Source organism: Delphinapterus leucas, chromosome 18 (assembly GCF_059928025.1).
Source record: "Delphinapterus leucas isolate spDelLeu-1000000601 "Yukka" chromosome 18, BTC_Dleu_Yukka2, whole genome shotgun sequence".
In the NCBI taxonomy this organism is placed as follows: Eukaryota; Metazoa; Chordata; class Mammalia; order Artiodactyla; family Monodontidae; genus Delphinapterus; species Delphinapterus leucas.
This window is the reverse complement of record NC_143146.1, coordinates 10,219,735-10,237,090: the sequence shown is the minus strand read 5'-3', so window position 1 is coordinate 10,237,090 and position 17,356 is coordinate 10,219,735. Positions and strand designations below refer to the sequence as shown.

The window sequence follows — 17,356 nt, the reverse complement described above, 5'->3', positions numbered from 1 at the left end:
GGCATTTCCTCTTCCACCTCTCTCAAGAAATTCAGAGCTGTTACTCATTCCCCCTTACAGCCTGACCCCAAAGAAAGTGGGGAGAGGAGGTGTTCTTGGAGGAGCTGGGAATTAAGTGGCTGTTCTTTGCCTCCTGGTTTGGGAGGCCAGCAGCACAGATGCATTTACACCGTCTTATGACATCCCTAAGCTGTACAGGCAATGTTCACTTTCATGCTCTTGTTACAACACTGAACCTAAGAACTTACAGGCTTTCAATGTCCTGCAGAAGGTTCTTTGGGCAGTAATGTAGGTACTATCTGCAACAAACCTAAGCTAGCAGAAAATGTTAACAAGACAGTAAAAGAAAGAAAACTATTAAAAAACCAGAATACCAAATGATGTTGAACGGTTGTTTTTCTTTACATTATTGTCCCTTAAAATCCCACTAATGGAATGAACGGTTTCCTTGAGATAATAGTAACGAATACAGTTTGCTTTTGCATGTTTTTTCCTCTAGGTCCAAACACCTCTATTTTACATCGTTATCTGTCTTGCGTTATTCAGCCGAGACACAGTTGTTTCCATTAGGGAATTTACTGAGTCATAGAAACATTTTTTTTTTTTTTTTTTTGTGGTACGCGGGCCTCTCACTGCTGTGGCCTCTCCTTTTGTGGAGCACAGGCTCCGGACGCGCATGGCTCACGGGCCCAGCCGCGCCGCGGCATGTGGGATCTTCCCAGACCGGGGCATGAACCCTTGTCCCCTGCATTGGCAGGTGGACTGTCAACCACTGCGCCACCAGGGAAGCCTGAAACATTTTTATTACGATAAAAAATGCATTTTTTGCTCCAATTCAAATGAAATTATATTAGAGTTCCATGTAAACTAGATGTTTGGTTCTTGTTATGAGATGAATATTCAGTAAGTAATAGGAAAAAAAAAAAAAAGCCCAGACCAAAGGGAATTCAGAATATACAGTTTTGTGCACTCACATAATTGTCCTCCTTGTTTTGCGTTAGAAAACACAGGAGATAGCATAGTGCATCAGTAAAAAAGTAAGAAGATGTAGATTTAAATTTTTGTTCCATTTTATAATCCCTTAACTGCTTTGGATTTCAATGTTCTCAAATGAAAAATGAGGATCTTCACTCTTTTATATAAATGCCAGATATTTAAGAGAGATGGTGTATTGCCTGTAATTTGAATTACTCAAGGGAAATGTGCTATAAAAACCAAAGCTATCACTGAGCCACAGCAACTGCTGGCTCGACGTGAAAATGTCTCATCTCAGTGAGGGGGCTAAATGGAGAGCATGCCACATGCGCGCTGTCGACCCCTCCTCCCTCTAGCCTGGGCCTGCCTCACCCTTTCCCACTCGCTCCAATTTCTTCCCCTTCGCTACGTTGATTGATTTATTTTCTCAAGATTCTTGGTCTAAAAAATGAAAATAGAGAAAGGCAAACATTTCTCCTCACCTTGTGTCCTATCCTATTCTCCCTCCCTTTTCAAACTTGCTTCTTGAAGCTGGCTTACCATCTACGCGACTCCTCAGCACCAACTTCCCCTCGTCCACTCCCTCTGGGGCCCCAGGTCTCTCCCCCCACCTCAGTGGTCCCAGGCTGCTGAGGCCAGTGGCACTTGGACTCATCACTCCTTAAACCCTCCCAACTGGGTTTCCATCGTAGTCCTGTCCCTTTAAATCTACCTTAGAGAACACCTAAGAAAGAAACACCACCTTGTTCCTGGGCCTTAAAGTAATTCAAGGATGGTCAATTACGTGTAGAATAAATTCTGCTCAGCGTGGCTTAAAGGATCCCCTCATGCCTTGCCCTTTATACTCTAACAATATTGGTTTGTGAGTCCCTCCCACAGAGTACCATTTGTGCCTTTGAACATACCGTCCCCCTGCCTGCAACACACTTTCCTTCCACACTTGGTTAATTACAATACTTCCTTCAAAAACCATCTCTTCTAGGACGATTTCTCAGAATAACAATTGGTACTTGAAGTAGTAAACGTGTGCAGATACTCTGCTGAACGCTTTGCTCATTGCCTCATTTTCTAACACTATTTAATCCTCAAAATAGCCCCCTGATGTAGGTACCATAATTAGCTCCATTGTTATAGATGAGGAAACTGAGGTCCAAGGAGCTCAAACCTGCTGCTCGGGGTCGCGCAGCTAGAAGTGGTAAGCGCTGGGATTTGACCACCATCTTTCAGATTCCAGAACTTTAGCTTCTCAACACTGCTGTATACCGTTTCACCAAAACAGCATTTTTAAGCAATAGATGGGTTTTTACTTCTGCAATTTCTTTTTTTTTTTTTTTTTTTTGCGGTATGCAGGCCTCTCACTGCTGTGGCCTCTCCCGTTGCGGAGCACAGGCTCCGGACGCGCAGGCTCAGCGGCCATGGCTCACGGGCCCAGCCGCTCCGCGGCATGTGGGATCTTCCCAGACCAGGGCACAAACCCGTGTCCCCTGCATTGGCAGGCGGACTCTCAACCACTGCGCCACCAGGGAAGCCCCTACTTCTGCAATTTTGCACCTGCTATTTCTTTTATATGGAATGCATTTTCCCACTTTCCTAATAAAATTTGATTCATTATTTTTAGACATATCTTCTCGACCTGGCTCCAACCTGAGTTAGGCACGTCTTCCCCCAGGCTCCCTGGGTCTTCGACCCTAGTGCTCAGGGCTTTGCACTATAACTCCTTAATTCTGTGTATCTCTCCCCTACTAAGCTGACAATTTTTAATTAAGGGCGGGACTCTCTGTGGCCCCATGCCTCACTGTATATTTTTACACAAGAGACAAGGATAACACAATGGTGATGAGATGAAGAACAAAAAAAGGCAGCATCAAGGGTGTCCCACAAACAGGCTGAAGTGACCGATTTGTGGTATTTCTCATCACTTGGTTACCCTTTCCTTAGGCTCTTTACAACGTGCAATCAGCCATATGAACCAGCACAAATGACTTCCAATTTCAGATGAATTATATTACTAAGATGAAGAGAAATGACAAGCCACATCAGATTTTCTATCAGAAACAAAACCATAAAAAACCATTTTGTTCTTGATGAAGTCTATGCTTCCAACTTCATAAGATTAAAAGAAAAATCGTAACTGACTATAAATTCTATACAACATATCTATGGTATAAAGCTTCACAAACATATGAGTCGTTGAACAGGGCAACAGAGCAGCCAATTTATGTCTCTATATAGTGTTATTAGAGTTTACCATAGAAAATTCTTAGCCTGTTTAAAAAAAAAAAAACCTCTTTATTTTGAAATAATTTTAAATGTACATAATTGTTGCAAAGATAGTACAGAGAGTTCCTGTACACCCTTGACCCAGCTTTTTCTTATGTTAGTGTCTTACATAACCATAGGACATTGATCAAAACCAAAAAATTAACCTTGGTCAAATACTTTGAACCAAAATGCAGAACTGCTTAGGAATTCCCCGGATTTTGCAGGAATGTCTTTTTTTCTGTTTCAGAATCCCATCCAGGATTATACTTAAGTCTCATCTTGTGTTTTACCTGCCTCAACTCTAGAATCAGTCATTTCTCCAAAGAATATTGATTTGTTTTACTGGAGAATGGTTTTTAGAAACGAAAATTTTAGGACTGGGTTTTCTTGATGTTACTGGCATGTCACTGCTTCTAGGCTCGCCCAGAGGAAAGACCTAGGAAATATATGTATGTATATGAGCCCTTGTATACACACATATCTATATTTAGTATCTACTTACTATGTTTGTATCTTATGTAACCATAGAGCTGTATATATGTATCCACCCTTGTATCCATGTATCTATCTTACAATAACTGAGTTCATACTGATACTCCTATTCCAATTGCCAGAGGGTTCATTCTGGCATCTTCCCTTTGCTTATCTGTAACTTCCCTGACTGTGTGAAATCTGGCTCTCATTATCTCCATAAATTTCTTTATTTGTTCCACCTTAGTTTACAGATAACTAGTGTCAGTGATGGTATTTACTATAAAATAAATCCCACACTTTAAGTCGGAGGTTTGGAAAACACATATTTTGTACTGGAGTCTCCACATTGGGGTCTTGAACTCCCACCCATGCTCTGTCCTCTTAAGTAATTCCTTCTCAGGCAACCATCATGCACTTTCCAAGGATCATTCCTGAGTATGCCTGTGGTAGATTGTACAGTTGTTCAATTTTGCCTACTTTGAGGGCAAAGGGCTTATTAGATGCACTATGACAATTCACATTAACATATTTTATGCAAAACAACATGGAAATAGGGATAACATCAAATAAAATAACATACATATACATTTCTCGTTTCTTAGTAATAATCTAAGTCATTCTTTTAATGTCAGAGTAAAAAATATTCAGTCGTCATATGGCTGTGAGTGAGGATGCCAGCCATGCCCCGTCTCCCACTGTGACTCTTACTGAGCAAGGGTAGCGGGTAGAATGTACGGAAAGGCCGACGATGAAACCATCAACCTTCAGTTATGAATAAAGAAAAAGACTGGTTGCCCTTCTTAGATAAGTTCCATAGCTTTCTGGCCACCTTTGATTATAAAAACATCAGTCCAGGGCAATCCAGTCTCATCTGTGATTCAAGCTTTGCTCCCCTACCCCACCCCAGCCCCACAAGTATGACTTTCTTTCTAGAACTGGGAAGGGGATCTGGTCTCTTCTTTCACATCTCCTTCTTTGGGGTCTAGCTCCTCCAGAGCAGAGGCCAGCGTGGAGAGTTAGGAGAAGAAAGGACTGTCTTAGGAAACCAGCCACGTTTCAGGGGAGCCCACTTTGTGGTTTGGTCTGGATCTACCCATCAGTTCAAAGCTGATGGCTTTCTGTATGGCTGACCAGCATTGAGAGGCAGAGATAACAAAATTCCAGCCTAAAAGGAATGATGTTGACTAGCTGGACCAATCAGATTCTTCTCCCATTGGGAGGTTGAACTTGAGACAGAAAAAGTGTTGATTATTTGTAACAGAACAAACATTTACGTGGGACAAAAACAAAGATGGATTATTTGTGTTTCCCTAAGGCAAAGCGCCAGCATCATTAAGCACCAGCATCATTATTTTTCCTTAAGGCTGCGGTATCTCCTTTCCCCCCAGCCTATACAATCTCATCCAGATTTACAACTTCCACTAGTACAGAGCGCATCACTAGGACTGAAGAATCAAAGAGGGCAGACATTTCTGTCTGTTGTTTTTGCTGACTTACCCCTTGGGCCTAGAACAGTGCCTGGCACATGGCAGGCACTGGATAAACAACTGAGAATGATACGGAACGTCCATATTTGTATCTCTAGCCATCCAGCCCTTGCTCCTAGACTCCAGACCTACACATGCAACCAAGTATTAGGTGTCTCTGCTGAGTCTCAAACCCATCACAAACTCAACATATCCAAGACCGAGTGATGATCTTTTCCCACAAATAAAGTTCTCTGCTAATGTTTCTCGGTTCTGTGAATGGTATCATCATCCATCCAAGGAGATGAACCTGAAACCAGGAGTCACCCTTGAGACTCTCATTTATGTTCTTAAATCTAAACATTCACCAAGTCCCTGCTGATTTCGCTTCCCAAACAGCTCTCCCATTCACACTGCCTCCCATCGTAAGAGCCTGCAGTGGCTTCCTATTGTTCTGGGGGCAAAGGGAAAAGTTCTTTTTTTCTTGGTCATGCCACGTGGCATGTGGGACCTTAGTTCCCTGACCAGGGATTGAACCCGCACCCTTGCATTGGAAGTGTAGACTCTTAACCACTGGACTGCCAGGGAAGTCCCCAAGGGAAAAGTTCTTGGCATGTTTCTCAAGGTGCTGCATGGTCTATGCCCCACTTACTTTTCTATACTCACTTTACACCACTTTTTTCTGGGGTCATGCTGAACATGTTTCCTTCTCTCTGGAATGCTCTCCCCTCCCTTTCCCTATCAACACCCCCCATGAAGTTCATGACTGCCCCTCCTTCAAAACTCAGCCAAAGTGTCTCTTTCTCCTTCGCCACTTCCCTGACCCCCATCTGGGTCAAGGTCTTCTAACTCCTCACTCAAATGCCGTTCTTTTCTGCAGAAAGTTCATCTCACATTATAAATATTTATTCACTGCTCTGATTATTTGACTGATGTCCAACTCCTCCATTAGACCCCAAGCTCCATGAGAGCAGAAAATTTAACTGTTTATTCTTATCTCCTTAATGCCTGGCCCAGTGTTTTGCACACAGTAGGGACTCAAAGATTGAAGGAATTGAATGAACAAGCAGAGAGCAGAAACGTTTTGGGTGGAATAGACAAGTACGTGGGCTTCTCAGAACAAAGAACAGATGGGCTGCTGAAACCTGAGTCCCAAAGGAATCAAAGCAATGGCAACACCTCATGTTGCGTGTATGGGGACACAGAGGACAAAATTCACTACCTCACTCCTGAAACATGTCTGAACGCAGCTACCGAAGAGCCTGTTTGCAATTCAATGACTGCAAGACTGCAGAAAACTGAAAACCAATTGTCACGTTTTTTTCTTAGAACCATAACCATCTAGTTTCCCATTGCCTGTGAAAGGATCTGAGAAAAAATAGCGCTGTTGGTGTTTAAAATTTTTGTTCTCGTGATTAAAGAAAGCAAAGTGAGATAGTGTCTCCATGGCTGGGCAGGGGTCTGAGGACCGGGTATGCTGAAGAGTAACCCTCTTGCCTGGTTTGTACACATTTTCCCTCCAAACCTCACTTAAAAAAAAAAAATCGTAGTAAGTCAGGAGCCATCTGATTTTGTAAGAATGCCTTTCTCATTAAAGATACTTCAGAATTCAAGAGAAAAAAAAATTGAGAGGTTATCTTGTAGAGTGCTGTGATAAACTGTAATAAAAGTAATTCTGAATTAGCACAATTGACACAACCGACAACTCATCACTGTAAACTTGAACAGTCTTAGGCCCGTCATTTTATGTTTGTTCAATGTCAAGAGAGACTTGAGCTGCCTTATTAACCATCCTGAGTGCCAGGGGATGAGGCAAAGAGCAAGGTTTCTGAAAACAACAGCCTCTAAAAGTGATCTGGTTTGGGTCAATCACACATAGAATGAAATTTTGGAAGGGCTTAGAGAAACCCTTCTTCCAAGAAAGTCTCAAATTTGTAACATTTATTATTATGGGACTTGTTTGATTAAGGGCAAAAGGAACTAAGTCCATCTGTTGAGAAAGCTGTTCTTGGTTGGTGAAAGCTGCCCGCCATCCTGAGAGCACCCACTATCTTTCAGCTCTGTTACTTCCTGGCGGCCAAGAGCGGTCCTTTGTTTTTGAGGCCAGGGGGTGTATTAATTTCCAAGGGCTGCTGTAACATAGTACCCAAAACTGGTGGCTTGAAACGGCAGAAATTTACTCTCTCAGTTTTGGAGGCTGAAAATCCCAAATCAAAGTGTCTATGGGCTTGGTTCCTTCTGGAGGTTCTGAGGGAGGGTCTGTTTCAAGACTTTCTCCTAGTTTCTGGTGACGGTCCACACCCCAGGTGTTCCTTAGCTTGTACATGCATCGCTCTAGTCTCTGTCTCTGTGTGTCTCTCTTCTCCTTTTTGTATAAGGACACCAGTCATATTGGATTAGGGACCACCCTAATGACCTCACCTTAACTTGATTTCAACTGCAAATACCCTATTTTTTAAATAAGGTCACATTCACAGGTACTGGGAGTTAGGGCTTCAGTATCTCTTTTTGAGGGACACAATTCAACCCGTAATAGGAAGACATCAATTCTAACAGGTACCTGGCCTGTTTTGTTTTGACTTCCCGGATCCTTGACTAGTACCTGTTTAACTCCAAAATTCCAGTTGGCTGCTCACCATTTTTGCATTGACTTCTAGATTTCTAGGCTGCTGTCTTTTTTTTTTTTCTTTTTCTTTTTAAAATTGAGGTATAGGTGATTTATAATATTATGTAAGTTTCGGTATATAACACAGTGATTCACAAGTTCTAAAGGTTATACTCCATTTTTATAGGTATTATAAAATATTGGCCATATTCCCTGTGCTGTACAATGTATCCCTGTAGCTTATTTATTTTATACACGGTAGTCTGTACCCCCATCTTATCCGTCCCTCCCCACTCTATGCTGTTTTCTTATGCTGATAATTGATATCCTCAAATTTTTAGCTTCTGTTGTGACCTATTAGCTTGAACCCTGATCTGAATAGTTCTCAGTCTTAGCTACTTCATCTCTTTAAACAGATCTTATTGTTTTTTATGTCTTAATGTGGCATAAGAATTTATTTTTTAAAAGAAGTCTAACAATGAAGCACTATCAGAAATAGCAGATCAAGTGCTACATAAGATGAGTTTTGAGATTTCAGTTATGTTAAATTATGGGTAATAATACGTAAACTGACAACAAAAGAGTCATCTCTGACCAAAAGATTGAAAGAGTGGCTTCAAGTGGAGTTGGGTTACATCAAAGGCTTTGAGTAAAATGCTGCGCATTCCAACTCAGCCACTGATGATTTATAGCTTCTTTGGGGTATTGATCCTTGGCCCCTGGGCAGCTGAGTTTTTCCCAGAGCAGGAGAAATTCTAGTGTTGGATGCCTCCAGCTGCATGTGATTCCCAGCTGTTGTACAAATGTCACTCTCTGTGCAAACCGCAATGGGGAAAAAAACGGTTGGGTAGCACTGTAGTAAATGATGTTACTACGTAGCTATAAAAATTAAGAATCAGTCTGTAACCAGGTGGTCTGTCTGGAAACTTAGAGCATGAGAAGTCTGAGAGGAAAAGGTTAACAGTTTGTCTTTACTTTCTTAGCTGTCATCACTCCTCACCTTCTGCGACCCAGCTTCTGCACCATCAGAATCCTTAAGCCTGCTCTCACCACCTTACCAATATGGTGACCAGTTTTTTATCAAAATTAAAAAAAAAAAAACTGTGGTCGGAAACACATAACATCACATTTATCATCTTATTCATTTTTAAGGGTACAGTTCAGTAGCGTTAAGTACATCCATATTGTTGTGCAAAAAGTCTCAAGCCTTTTCATCTTTTAAAACTAAAACTCTATAGACATTGAACAACAACTCCTCTTTGCCCCTTTCAACCCTCACTCTATTTTCTGTTTCTATGAATTTGATTACGTTAGATACCTCATATAAATGGAATCATACAGCATTTATCATTTTGTCACTGGCTTATTTCACCGAGCATAATGTCCTCAAGGTTCATCCATGTTGTTGCATGTCAGAATGAATAATATTCTACTTTATGTATATACCACATTCTCTTTAGTCATTCATCTGTCAATGGACATTTTGGTCGCTTCCACCTCTTGGCTATTGTGAGTAACGCTACAATGAGATCCTACTTTCAATTCTTTTGGATATATACCCAGAAGTGGTATTGCTGGATCATTTCTATTTTTAATTTTTTGAGGAACCTCATGCTGTTTTCCATAGTGGCTGCACCATTTTACACCCCCAACAAGTGCACAAGTCTTCCAATTTCTCCATATCCTCTCCAAGCCAAGAACACAGAGTGTCTTTTCATTTATTTGTGTCTTCTGTAATTTCTTTCAGCAATGTTTTGTAGTTTTCAGGGTAGAAATCTTACACTTCCTTGGTTATGTTTTTTCCTAAGTATTTTATTTTTTCTGATGCTATTGTAATTAGAATTGTTTGCTATGGTGACCACCTTTGACCTCTCTGAAGTCTTTGAGATTGTGGACCACAGCCTTGCTCTTGATGACACACACGTTCTACTCTTTCCTCCTACCCCTTGGGCTTCTCATTCCCATTTCGGGCTCTTTCTCATTGGCTCACTGGATTCATTTGCTGTTCCTCAGGGAACCATTCTTCCCTTGGTAAACTCATGATTCTAAAGGCTTAACTTACGACCTGCATGTTAATTTTTGCTTCTCTCCAATATCTGTCTCAGCCCCGATACTCCGCCTAAGTTTTAACCCTTACATCTATCCACAGACATTGTCTCATAGATATTTCCCAGGCATCTCATGGAAAATATGACCCCCCCCACTCCCCAAAATAAAACAAACAAACCCCAAAATTCTTCCTTCTTCTGCATCCTCTGCCTTGGCACATCTGGGGCAATCTAGAAACCTGAGTGATGCTCTTGTCTCCAACCTTTGCTCATCATACATCCAACGGGTCACCAGACCCTACCCTCTGCATTCCCTCTTCTGTACCTCACCACTCCTTCATGTTCCCTCACCTCTGTTTCCCTTAGTTGAGACTGCAATCACCATCTGCTTCAGGGGCTGGCTCTCCTACCTGCAGTCTAGGTGCCCTTCAATTCATTCTCTGAACTGAAGAATGCAGGGGAAAAAAGAATGAAATTTTGCCATCTGCAGCAACGAAGATGGACTTGGAGGATATTATGCTAAGTGAAATAAGTCAGACAAAGAAAGACAAATAATGCATGGTATCACTTATACGTGGAATCTAAAAACTACAGCAAACTAGTGAATATAACAAAAAAGAAGCAGACTCACAGACATAAGAGAACAAACCAGTGGTTACCAATGAAGAGAGGGAAGGGGGAAGGGCAATTTAGGGGTAGAGGATTAAGAGGTACAAACTATTATCTAAAAAATGAATAAGATACAAGGATATGTTGTACAACATGGGGAATATAGCCAATATTTTATAATAACTATAAATGGAGTATAACCTTTAAAAACTGTGAATCACTATATTGTATACCTATAACTTATAATATTGTACAGTAACTAAACTTTGATTAAAAAAAAAATAGAACATAGGGGAGATTATGTCGCTCTTGGCTTAAATGCCCGCAGGGTAACATCTAGTGGCTTAGCACTGCTCATGGCATTTCCTCTGCTGGTCCCTGCTTGTTTGTCCAGCTCACCATTTTCTCCCTTGCTCTATACTTGAGTCACAGTGAACTCCTAGTGGCCTCCAAAAAGCCACTATGCTTTTTCTTGCCTAAAGAAAAAGTTTGCTGTTCTCTTGGTCTCAAGCATGCTTCTTTACACTGCCTTCTTCTAACCTCCTTTACCTAGATGGGAATTACAGATTTTAGTCTGTGCCACACTTGGGAGAAAACATATCTAATTTCATCATCTGTTAAGTGTGTCTCCTTTGTGCTCCACAGTTTGTAGTATCTGTTTAGTTGTCACTTTCTGCCACCAGTTCATAAGCTATTTGAAGGAGGGAACAATGTCTTGTTCATCATTATGTCTGGTGCCCCTAACACAACATCTGAAGTACAGTAGATGGGCATTCAGACCCCAGGATTACAAAAATGGGGAGATCTAGTAAAAGGAATACCTCAAGTGACATTAGCCTGATGCCATTACGTATTTGAATCACACAACCCTCCTTCTCCACACCCCACACTGATTCCCAGCTCACTGAGCTATATTCTGATTACAATTTGACCTCCAATCTACACATCCAAGGGAGAGAATCTGCTGAGCCAAAAATGCAAGCATCTCAACCAACCCATTTTCCAGACGCTCGCCTTAGAATGAATGAATGAACTGATTCTCTGAGCAGGTTGTGTGTCACCTGCATTGGGGTGAGAAAGCCCTTATTATCCCAACTTAAGCACTTTACAAATTATATGAAATTGGGCAAGAAATTTATCTCCCTGAATGTTAGTTTCTGTGTCTTTAACATTTAGAATTAAATTCAGTAATTGCATATGAAGTGCCTGGCACCAGGTAGTTTTCAATAGGGAATATTTATTATTGTAACAGTTGCATCCTTCTTTCATGTTACATTCGTTTGAGTTCACTCCTGTGAGATGGAAAAAGTACTAAGAAGACTGAAGGCTCGACTCAGATCAGGAGATGGCAAACAGTGCTTAGCTGAGTGGCTAGTCTGTCCCCTTGCTGTTGCCCTAAATCCAGATTGACTTCAATACAGGAGACAAGACAGAGATGAAAATGAAAGCCCCCAGGTAAGGCTACGGAGAAACATTAACCCAGAGCTCATATATATATATTTTTTGGAGCTCATATTTTTAAAAGGACTAAGATTTTTGTTGTTTTGTTAAAATCATAATCAACAAGAGAGAGAAGTCTCTTTACATGTCCATCCCTCACTATGCATTGGACATCATAGAAGACCAAACATTATCAAATTTGAACCAGACAAGACTCAAATGGGACTTAATACAGAGCTGGGGAAACAGTTTTAATTGCAGAGCTTTGAACTTAATCTACACAGACTATCTCTACTTCCCTTTTCAATGATTCTTTTCCCTGAGGCTTCTCTATGGGTCTTTTTTTCCCCTCATAGTTTAATGAATCTTCTACTGCTTAAAAGAAAACCCTTTATATCTCTCTTGCACTGAATTTGCAAAAATCATTAAAGCTGCAAGAATTCTCTTCCTTTTCAAAGTTTGCAAAACTCCACCTACATTCTCCAGTGTCTTTGCTACATCACAGAGCATGAAGGTCATTGTCTCCTACTGCTGTTTAGAGGACAGCAGTAGGTCAAGGGGGTTTTTAGCCTCTATATGAACTGACCTGGCTTCTCGGCAGCCAAATTATACATTTACAGACAATCTCATTTCTAGTCAATTTTCTGATCTTATGTAAAAACCCATTACATATCTCTATTTCTATCTCTATCTATCTCCAGTTCCTCTATTGGGTTTTGGTGATGCTGAAAGAGAATCACGGTCTCTATTTAATTAGATATGGGGTCACATAAATTATGGCAGCTAGGAAATGATTGCTACTGCTATACTGCTGCTAGGAAAGCAATAGATGAATTTTATGTGAATGCATAATTGGCATGTTTTTTCAGAGCATTATTTATTTTGGAGAGTGACAAAGGAAAAGCTGCATTAGTGGCTCTAAAGGCAAAACACTGGTGATGGCATGGAGACAGGTGGCCTGGGAATGAGCATTTACATCAGAACCAACCCTAAGTCATCCCCAAGGAGCCCTTTAATTATTGCCCTCTGAGTCCTCTCTTTAAAAAAGTTTCTATCAAAATGCCTTTATTAAGCAATAAATAATTCAACGTTGCTTCTTTTTCCTTAAAGAAAAGCATATATGAAGAGCCTTCAGAGCATTAGCATTAGGGAAGCAGTGCTGCTGCCTAGAATTCACAAATTTCCAGCTAAAAGTATTGAAGTAGGCATTTTAGTCGGGTAAATGCACAATTCCCTTTAGGTTTCCTGAAGTGTTAAAGAAGGCTGCTGGTCCCATAGTTTCTCCTGAAGAGCCCCACGGGTTAGCATCCCTGGCTGGAAACCACTGTCTTAAAGGGCAAGGAGGCAACTTCAGAAAATAATGGGGAAACAATAAGTAGCATGTTCCTACTTAAGAAGGATACAGTTCCAGCAGCATTGATCCTGCAGACTGTGCTTGCCTCAGGGAGCTTCTTCACAAAAGCTCTGGTGCATGGAGCAATCTGATGTAGCATTCGGTCACATTTCTCCCTCTTTATCACTGGCTTAGATTAATAATCTGTGCTCTTTCCTTTAATTTCATCTCTTGGATGTTTTCCTCGTTCACTTCTTCACTTCTTTCTCTTCTCCCATTCTAATTTCTTCACTGTGCCATTCAGCTTTCTACCATTGTCTCCTATCCCATCCACCTCCAGGGACATAATCCCTCTCCCAAGCATGAGAACCGACTTTTTCTAATAGCCCTTGTTCAGTGTTTCATATTTAACGTCTCCATTTTAGAGGTGGCTCACACGGTTTCTATTACTCTTGAAAAATGTCTATGCACCAACATGTATATTTTAACACAACTGTTTTTACCACAATCATAATAAAGTACATTAAGTCTCTAGAGACCTCTCTAAAATGTCAATATGCTGCAAGCACCTTATGTCTGTGTCTAAGGAGGGTCATTGCTCCAGAAGGTCCCTGAGGGAAAAGGCGCTTTGGCCAGTGTCTGCCATCATGTGGAGTGAATGGTAAGCATCTCAGCTCTTAGCTTCTGCCGAAGTCCTAACTCCAGTGCCTCTAATTAGATCATCTGCCTTTTGGATAGTTTTAATGATTGGGTAGCTTAATTCACCTCCATTCCTCAAGAAACTGCCTGTCACATCAATGGTTATTTCATGAATAGAATGACATCTCTGTCACCTAAGATATCATTATTTATCAACAAGTAACTAACAGTCTTATGAATGAGCCTCCACAATGGCATGACTCATGTTTGGCATTTATATAGCTTTAATGTGACTTAGTATAGCATAGAGGCTGAGTCTGGGCTTTTGGTCCAAATTGCCTGGGTTCAAATCCTAACTCTGCCACTTATTAGCAGTGAGACCTTAGGCAAGTTACTTCTCCGTGCCTTAGTTTCCTCACCTGTAAGATGAAGCTATTAACAATACTTGCATCACATGGTTGCTGTGAAATTTAAATAAATGAAAATACAAAGTAGCTGGCACTGAGCCAGTGCTCACACAAACGTGATTGTAGCTCTAAGAACCTACAGACTAGTTGGTGGAAAGGGTCAAAGACTGAAAAAACAAGTTTAAACTGAATAAAGACAGACTTTGGAATACAGAGTGCTTTCTGGAACTTGAAACATTAAGAAAATCAACTATTTTTTTCACATTTTCCCCATCCTCTTCTCTGGGAATAATAAAAATAGAGTAAAATCATTTAAATCCTGAAATAAATACCAGATTTGTAAAGCAAGGACTAAGGTGGTTATACAGCAAGAGATATTTATTGGTTGTGTCTAATTATATGGTTGGTCAATTTCAATTTTGAACTCACTAATTACATATTTCTTCTACAACTAGAAACCATGGGAAGTATTTGCATCAATGGCATAAAGAACTTCCCAACCCTCATTTGAAGAACCTACCACTGTTGCCACAAATTGAAAAGATCTGGAAGAAATCATGCCCACCACACTCAGGTAACCATTTGCCTGTGTAGCCCCAGGACAGGGAAGAATTTAAATCCTTCCTTGATATGCTCGCAGTGGGCATCTTTATATCAAATATGTTTGTTTCTTTTTTCTTTATTGACTGCCCTTGGTTAAAAGCATAGGCTTTGGAAATAAACAAGAGTAAAACAATGAAATGCTTAAAGTGATTTTCAGATATATAAATAACAACAAAAATTTAAATAGGTTATGTCTTTGTTTTTTTAAAAATAGACAACTCTATCCAACTTGAAAATTCTGAATGTGTAGGGCCTTCCTAAAATTCCAGATAGGATCTTCACTGGGATGTTAGTAATTCCAACTATTGCAGTGCTGGGGAGGGTAAGCCAAGAATATTTATCCAGGCTCCCCCCTTTTATAAATTCTGCTTCTCAAAGGGTCTCTTCTCTTTGACAGAGTCAAATGTTCAAGCCAAGTATCTTCCATGGAACAAAAACTATGAGAATAGCTAATCACACCTGTAATCTTTCTGCCAACATCAATAACATAATCTTCACACATTTACATTTACATTTTTGGAACATGATTATCAATGCCATAACACCCAATCTATTTTCATATACAACTGGGCACACAGTTGATCAATTATTCTGTCCCATTTCTTATAACCACTTTGGGCACCCAGACTAAATTCTCGTTTAATGTCTAGTGGTCAGGCAAGTTTATGCTTAATATTTTTATGATGATGATCAGGAGTATTACATGCAATTATGCCAAATGGCAATCTGGCCCTGAGGCATTTCATTTCCAAACTATCTTCATTTAATGGCAGAAGGAGAATCTAAATTCAGTTTACTATACTATGTCCATCTTAATTTTACTCAAAATAATGATATAAAAATATTCCTAGGATAAGCGTAGGGAAATAAAAATTTCCTTTGTTGATATCAGAGGTTAAACTTAGAAGAAAATTATTTGCCAACTCAGGTTGTCTTAATGTATTAAAATCTATCTTTTTTACTTTGAACCTTGAACTGCTTTAATACTACCTGTAAGCACATGTTTTGCCCTTATTTTTTTAATGCCGATTTAAAGAACCCCCCATACATTACTTACTTGTTTAAGCTTCTTTAGATCTTCATCAAGTTCTAAGTTGTCCAAAATAACAGCGACAAACAAACTCAGGAGGATCTATAAAATGGTTAAATAGCAATGAAAAAACCCACACGCCATAAGTATCAAAATATTATATATATGATATAGAATATCTACCTAAAATATACACTTATATAGAATGCATTAAACATGAGTTGTGAATCACTGCATAGGCATTTTAAGATACTTATAGCAAAGACATTAAAGGAAATGCATCTGTTAACTGAAATAAACAATATAAAATATTAATTTGCTTTATAAAACTGATTTAAAATGAAAATTAAGAAAACTTTAAAAAAATAACAATCTTACTTCTAAGACTGTATTCAAAGAAAATAACCTGAAGTACTAATGAAAACCTTTATATACAAAAGTGCTTGAGAGATTATTTGTAATAATGAAATACTGGAAATAACATCTAACCTTATGTAAATAGCTAATACAGTTATAGAGATCTCTATTGTAAAATTCATGCAGCCATTACAAATCCATTGTGGTAACTAGTCTCCAACATTGTGAGTCACTCGTGTTCACAGTCTTGTGTATCCCTTTACACATTGAATATGGCTGGTCTGTACAACCAATAGGTTACAGAAAGGATTGTGTGTGACTTATGAGGCTAGGTAGTAAAAGACATTGTGGCTTTCACCTCGCTCCCCCTTGGATCACACACTCTGCTGGAAGCCAGGTGCCATGTCCTATGGCCAGGTGCCATGTCCCTATGGAGAGGCCCATGTGGCAATGAGCTGAGGCCTCCTGCCACAGTCATGTGACTGACCCATCTCAGAAGTGGATCCTTCAGCCCTAGTAAAGCCTTCAGGTGACTGAAGCCCCAGCTAACATCTTGATTGCAAACTCATGGGACACTCTGAACTACAGAAACACCCAGCTAAGCCCGTCTCAGATTCCCAACCTGCAGAATCCACGTGAGATAATAGATGTTTATTGTTGTAAGCTCTTAAGTTGTTCATAATTTGTTCTATAGCAATTGATAACCAATACACTCATGAATTTTAACAGTAGAAAAAATGCTTACAATATTAAATGAGAGTATATATGGTAGAAGTGCAAGTATGTACAAAAAGAAATAACAGAGAAAATGCTAGGAGGAGGTACTTTAGAAATGTTAACGGTGCCTGTCTTTGTGGAAAAAATGGACTCCCCCTCCCTTATTTTTTGTATTTCACTATATTTTCCCAAATTAAAAAAAAGGCATATACTTCATTTGGAATGGGTAAATACGGTAAAAGAAAGAAAACAACGAAAAAGTAGAATTTTAAAAATATTTTAATTTCTAGTCCCTTTTCAACTTTGAATTCTCTGAAGTACCACATTCATTTGATAATCTTTTTCATTCTTAATATATATTCTTCCTTTTAATTTCCCTCTTGGCAAATGA

At 39.8% G+C, this 17,356-nt stretch overlaps 1 protein-coding gene across 1 annotated transcript in view; it reads right to left on the bottom strand.

Moving 5' to 3' along the window:
- The window catches only part of NALCN (sodium leak channel, non-selective), a 279,093-nt gene that overhangs the window by 89,626 nt on the left and 172,111 nt on the right, over nt 1-17,356 (bottom strand). The window contains exon 14 of the mRNA XM_089899398.1: nt 15,919-15,993. Within this exon, the coding sequence (XP_089755524.1) occupies nt 15,919-15,993 (75 nt within the window). The remainder of the gene's footprint in view (nt 1-15,918; nt 15,994-17,356) is intronic.